We start from the raw sequence: 7207 nt of genomic DNA, 5'->3' as shown, positions 1-7207 counted from the left end.
AAGAGACAAATGGCAAGGTATTTTGTAACCATAAATGTGCCTATCCTCGCTGAACGTTAGGGGCCAGTCTTCTTGCTCTAGTGAAGTATCTTCATGTGAAGTGGATATAATCACAAGAACTAGGCGTGATCAGGGTCAAGTTCCAAATGAAAAGATCTTGGAGGTCCATTCTGGTATGTTAACTGAAAAGAAATCAAATCCCTCCAGTACTGCAAAGGATCCTATGTGTTAAACAGCCCCAGGAAACAGGAGGCAAGGGGTTTTTAGGGCCATCTGCAACGTTTTTTTTTGGGTGGGAAATGGAAATGCTGTTCTTTAAAGAGCATTTACAAAAATGTCTCATAACAAAAGGAAGACATCTCCCCAAATAAAATGAAAGCCTCATGGCCACAGCTGGTTATCCCAGGATTGTTTTCCCTCAATTTACACTTGAATGCCCTGTGGAATCTCTGCCTCCCCACCCCTCCCCTCCGGAATGCTGCAAAGTTTCCACCTTATCAAGAGAATTGTCATCAGACTCCTGGAATCTGAGCGTGCCCCTGCTCGAAGAGCCCTCAGAGGAGCAGGAGCTAGGGACAGAAGAGACATGGTCGTTTTCACTGGGGCATTCATCAGATTCTTGCTTCCATTTTCCTCTTCTCAAAGTCTTTCAGTGGTTCACTATTGCCTATCAAAGGTAAAACTCCCCTGCTGCATTCCTGGTGGTCTGATCTATATTTCCAGATGGTTAATGTGCCATAATTACCCCAGATATGACTCAAGGGCAGGAGTTAGCCAAAACAACACTTGCCCAATGTTTGTCCTGCAAACCTATCACACATTCACCTCACCCCCAAACCTTGTATCCACAGTAATGAAGGGTGACAAGGGAGAACATGCAAGAGTTTTAATGACCTAAACAGTTTTTCAAAAGATGTCCTCTAGAGAAGGAAACAGGAGAAAAATAATTTGTACTCCCGCCAGTTAATATCCCTCTTGGTTACTGATATGGGAAAACTGAAGGACTTAAAAAGGAAATGGAATATACTTGGGCATCTATTTCAGATATTTTAAATCATTTCATTAAATTTGCAAATGGTACCAAACATTCTAAATCCCTTTAGAAAGTGATTAATAAAAAGTACTCAGTTTATGGATAGAAAAGGATTTGGGCTGAACTTTAAATCTTTTCTGATTTGCAACTTTAATACACTAAATATAATTTTTAAAATCAAAGCAAATCTGAGTAACCTTTTCTGGGCACAAAGACTGCCCTTGAAGGCCCCAACCCATACTTCCCGGGACCTCTGGGACGTGGTCAGGGGCCTCAGGTGAGACTGGATTTAAGTTACCCTGTGTACTTCTTTTGAACAGCTTGGGATTTTTTTTTTTTTTTTTTTGTATATAAAGGGAATTTATTACATTACAAGTTTACAGTTCCAAGGCGATCAAAATGTCCAAACTAAGGCACCAAGAATAAGGTAACTTGACTCAAGAAAGACCAATCTGGGAGGGTGCATGGCTGACATCTGTTGGCCCTTTGGCTTGGGATTATTTTTAGCACCATGTTGTGCTTCTTTTATAATCGTTCATTCCTACCCAGTTTAGCCCCAAGACCAGAGAACATGCTGGCACGGGGTCACCCATGAGTTTAATTACGGATTTAGGAACAGGAGAAGGTTCTTCCCCATGGCAGCTGGTTGGGAAATGGAAATGAGCATTCCGCACAAAAGAGAGGAGTGTAACCTGAGTGGCTTATAAAAGTTGAGGTCCATAGGGTGTGACAGTGGAACCTCGGCAGGGTCTGAGATTTGGCTGGGGTGGGGGTATTTCAATGACATTCGTCCCCCACCCCCACCCCCACCCCGGGGGTCCGTTGTCAGTCTGTCTTTGGGGCATGTAGGTGCCACATGCAGTGACTTACTCTCTAATGGAGGAGGGAGCGGATCCTGGGCTCTGGAGTCTCATAATGTTCTTTTTTTAAATAATTTTTTAAAAAGTTGCTTGAAAATTCTCTGCAATAAAGTTGACTAACTTCAGATTCAGTAACAGAATAATGTTGGCAAGAAGTCCCTGAGAAGATGACACTGGGCCCAGTGCCTGGCGGGTGTCAGAAAATTGCCAATTATTTAAGATCTCATCATTTCCCCCAAACTGAGAAGTGATAGTTCACTTATGAGACAGACTTCTAGTTGTTCCTTTTTTGGGCTTATAATGTTCAAAGGGAGGAAGGACATTATTGGTAGCCGTCCCAAAAGCTTTAGTTAGTGATCACAGAGGAGGCTTCCTGGTGACCCAGTTACATAATATATTTGACTTATGGTTTTAAGTCATTAGAGATTTAAACTTGCCCCCAAAATCAAAGCATAGAATGTCTTAATCTGGATTATATATTGTTCAGAATTAAAAAAAAAATTTTTATAATGAGATTATCCTTGATATGTGCCATTATTTCCCCTCTTTGCACCCAGGCTCTTCAGGTCCACATAGAGCTTTTCTGAGATTTACAGAGACTTCTCTCTCTCTGGGTGACACTGCCCACTCTAATCACCATTTGGCAAGCAGAACATATCTTTATGCAATTAGAAAAAGGCACCCCTGGCTCCCGGCAGGTGCAGCCCTGCCCGGGGCACATGGCACAGTGAGTGTGGTGGGCTGGTTCCCACCCCCCACCTGGTCTCTAGGCTTGGTGCTGTGCCGAGGGCTTAATCCCAACAGCTGTCCACAGCAGCTCCACCTCCAATGTTCCTAGAAAAACCGTGTTCCAAGGTAACTGCAAGCTACGAAAAAGACTTTATTAATGCCATTGAACTATACACTTAAAAATGTTAAAATGAAAAATTTTATGTTACGTTACCACAATGAACTACATAATTTTAGATATCATCTATACAGACGTGCACATTTATCTGGGTGACACATAATCAATCACTACTAAACAGCAGATATTGGCCCTGTATAGAAACATTAAGACAATTAAAGGGGGAGCAGACAGGAGTATTGTTTGTAAAAATGAATTTATTAAAATGTTCGTAATTATAAAATATTAAAATGCACAGATTAATTTTAACAAACATTAAATACAAACTTTACATCTCATGCCACAGTGTATGAAAAGCATCATGAATATTTCAGTTCTATTTTAGTTAAGCTGCTCTTACATTTTAACTTTTCAAAGATTGTAAAATATGAACATGAAAAAATGGTACAAGGAGTATTTCAACAACAGATAACATTCTGTCCCCCAATGGCGAATTACCGTTTTCTGAAATCAAGATGCACGTGCAATGAAAAGGGAAGGATCTGGTGGCAGTTTACAAGATGGCTTAGTTTAGTTTTAAAACAAAAAGGATAGTACTCTCTTTCTAATATGAGGGATACATTAAGGAAAATTTCCTGAGTGTTTTGGGCAAATGGTTCAATCCATTACAATCACAGGTATTACAAAGGATAGGAAACTAAAATGTCTCTAGCGGTTAACACTGGGCAGGGCTGAGACCAGAGTCTCCTTTCACAGGTCCCTCACCAGCCGGGCACTCCATTTTCCCAGGGCTGCCACCTCTGGCACATTTACAGACACAGCCTGGTACTGCCTGCAGACAGAGCCCCACCGTTTCCTGGCCCACAAGTCAGCACCAGACTTACAGTAACACGGCCATGTCTTGGGTAGCCCTGGGTCTCCACTACAGCTCAGCGTCTTTGGCATTTTGGCAGTGCCAAATGGCACATTTTCTGCCTTCAAAAATACTGGGGTTTCTCTCTCCTGTCCATGGCAGCACATACTAAACTAAGAAGTTGGGAGAATCATCAACTGGGACCACGGTAACATGAATCCACATTTCTTTTTAAACTCGATGCTACATTTATGAAGATGAAGGAAAAAAATTCCTTTACTATGCTGACATAGTAATTGTGACACCCAAACATGTGATAGTCAGATGCTTCAGAGAAGAGAAGAGGTAAAACGGGAGGAAGCAGCACCCACACCCAGCAGCACCACCACAGGAGAGGGGGAAAGGAACAGTGGTACTCCCAGCTCAGCTGTGTGGAAAGAGGGGGGGAATCCATTTCTCCTCCCAGTGCAGAGTTAGACCCCCACGTGGCCTGTCTTGAGCATTCTCTGACCCCATCATTAACATTATCAAGAAAGTTAGTGGAATGACCCTGACTGCTGGGACAATTCAGAAGCCCGGAATATAGTCTTGAGCCATATATAGATACTGTTTTACAAAGTGGAGACATTTTTGGCAGCCATTTAAAATTGTGATTTGGAGTTAAGCTACTTTATGGCTCACTACCATCTAAAATCTGATCATCGAAATGCTTCACTCTCCTTTGAATGTTTCACTTTACCAAGGACTCCTGCAGCACCTGAGCATTTAACAGCCTCAGTGGATGGAGACCCATCCGGCAAGAACACGGTACAGCTACACCCAGCACAGACCTGTTGACCTGTTACGAGTCCAAGTGAGACAGTATCTTCTCCAGGGCCTGGCACTGAATTGGCAGTCAAGAGCAGGAAAAGCGGCTAAGGTGGACCAAACCAAGAGCAAGATACGTATGCCTAGTGTAGGAGTTCAGTAGGAAGTTACCTCCAAATGTTAGGGCTTGTGACCCAACTATTCTCCTTTTTAATACTGAACTGCCCGATTGACTCTAAAGGAGGCTGGAAGCTCAGTCAAATCCACAGTCTTTTCGGGATTGGAATAATTTCAGTATCTTTCTGTCTCTACCCCTACTTGCTTCCTCACCCCCATATCCCTAGTACAAACACACATTACAAACCTGTTCCTGGGCCCGGAATAAGAGAATGGCGGGTTCAAGGAAGTGCCATTTACTATGGCAGGTGCTTTGGTATGCTGGTCACTTTGGCATACAGAAATAAAGCCAAGCCATGCAGAATCTCTGAGGAAGGCACATCCCAGACTGGGAAACACAATCGGTATGAGCCACAATTAGGAAGCTTGCCATTCTTTTAACCACGCACAGCATTATCCTATCACAATGGATGAACAGTGAAGTCATTCATAATGATGCTTGATGACTTGTAACACTATTCATCCTGTGTCTAGTGAATAAAGGTCAACTGATGGGAATTTATGGGCTTATCATTTCCAGGCCATTATGTTGATAAAAGTGTAATTCTGATCATTTGATTTCATTTTTTTTTCAAGAAGCTACACATCTGTAGAAGAGGCAAATTAATTACCCTGGTCAACATGAGTTACAATTCTATTTGAACTTGTAACTTTCCCCACTTTTGTCATCTTATTCCTTTGAGGTTTGCAAAGCAGTCAACATTGATTAGGCATAGAACATTCTAGGAGTGCTCCTGGAAGATAAAAGGTGTCACTATAGATTCGTCCAAATACGCTCCAAAACCCTGCTATCTTCATTCCAATCCTCTAAGAGTGTTGCTTTGAGACGGAAAGATAGGCCAATTGAGGACTGAAACTATTTCCTCTTATTAACTGAGGTTTCCCTTTCTGTGAGGGAACAATAATGCACCGAAATATGTTGAGTTCTTGAGTCTATTTGCTACCTAATAGAGGATTCAAACTCAATTCTGAGTTGGTTATTTTTAATCACACTGAAACTATTAAGGAGGTAGGATATCTAGTCTTTGATGATGGTCCTATTTACTGGGATAGATTTGACAAAAGTGAAGAAATGAAATACTGCCTAAAAATAAAGGAGATCATGTGCTTGAAAACAGAATAGAGTGAAAAGTAATCAAATTGAAGGAAAAAAAGAATTCATTCTGCTTTAGGATGGGATGGTTTTAAGCACATTAAGAGACTTTTCTCTTACTAAAATTCCAATTTATCAAAAAAAGTAACATTTTTGGTTTTCCAAGTGATAAGTTTTATGCCCTTCTTGATCTAAGTTTTACATTTTCCAATTCCTATTTTACTAGGTGAAACTGAAAAATAATCTACATGAAATGGCAATAGTTAAGACTCATATTTGCCAAAGTAATTTAACTTAAAACATTCTCATTAGTGACTCATAATATATTTTGACACGGCTAAATTCTTTAAAGTGTGTCTTGGACCATAAAGCTCTTATTCTAATTTTGGTCGTAAATTCTTATCTACTACGTCTATCACCTTCTCAGCTATAACCCCAATATTTTCTGTCACATCTTTGAGGTGATTCTCACGAAGAAGCTTTTGGGTTAGGTATTTTTCTCTCTTGATCTTGCTCTTCGTGTTTTTTGAAACATCTGGAATTGCATAGGAAATGAAAAACTTCACTGAGTAGATGAGATGCTAAGGGAGAGAAAAAGAAAAATGTCAATCACCATGAAATGAAGGGAAGCACAATTTCTTTCATTCATTTTTGCTAGTGATTAGGGCAGTATATCTGCACTAGGCTGTGGAGATTCTGCTCTACCTCCAGACACTCAGACCCCAGTGAGCACTGTGATGTGTGGCTCTGCCTATGACACTTTGCTACTTATCAAATAGTATTCTTTTTTACATTTGTAATGGAGTAAAGAGCATATCTAGTATCTATATTAGTTGTAAAGGATTAAACAAATACCAACACACCCATAACGAAATTTAACAACTAGAAAACAGAATTACCACATGACTCCACAATCCCACTTCTAGGTATATACCTAAAAGAATTGAAAGCAGGGCCCCAAAGAGATATTTGCACACCAATGTTCATAGTAGCATTATTCACAATTGCCAAAAGGTGGAAGCAACCCAAGTGCCCATCAACCGATAAGCAAAATATAGTATATACACACAATGGAATATTATTCAGCTGTAAAAAGGAATGAAGTTCGGACACATGCGACAACACAGTTGACCCTCGAAGACGTCATGTTGAGTGAAATAACCCAGACACCGATGTATGATCTCACTGATATGAGATAATTAGAATAAACAAATCCACAGGGTAGGGAATGGGGAGTTAATGCCTGCATCGCACAGAGTTTCTATTTGGGGTGATGGAAAAATTTTGGTTAAGGATGGTGATGATGGTAGCACAACACTGTCAACATAACTGATACCATGGAATGATCTATCCGAGAATGTGGTTAACGGGGTAAATGGTAGGTTGTATATATGTTAATGGAATGAAACTTAAAAAAAAAAAGATACAAAACCACAGGACTGTAAAACATACACAGTGAACCCTCATGTAAAAAAAAGTATGGATTACAGTTAATAATACAATCATAATATTATTCCACCAATTGTAAAAAAAGATA

At 40.4% G+C, this 7207-nt stretch overlaps 1 protein-coding gene across 2 annotated transcripts in view; it reads right to left on the bottom strand.

The window, feature by feature from the left end:
• Positions 1 to 2755: 2755 nt before the first annotated feature.
• Positions 2756 to 7207, bottom strand: part of ANO6 (anoctamin 6) — a 260323-nt gene continuing 255871 nt past the window's right edge. For both annotated transcript variants that reach the window (XM_077170647.1, XM_077170648.1), the window contains one exon: positions 2756 to 6251. In XM_077170647.1, coding sequence (XP_077026762.1) covers positions 6045 to 6251 — 207 coding nt within the window. In that variant the 3' untranslated portion in view covers positions 2756 to 6044. The remainder of the gene's footprint in view (positions 6252 to 7207) is intronic.

Source organism: Tamandua tetradactyla, chromosome 7 (genome assembly GCF_023851605.1).
Source record: "Tamandua tetradactyla isolate mTamTet1 chromosome 7, mTamTet1.pri, whole genome shotgun sequence".
NCBI lineage: Eukaryota > Metazoa > Chordata > Mammalia > Pilosa > Myrmecophagidae > Tamandua > Tamandua tetradactyla.
This window is presented reverse-complemented; position numbering and strand designations above follow the sequence as displayed.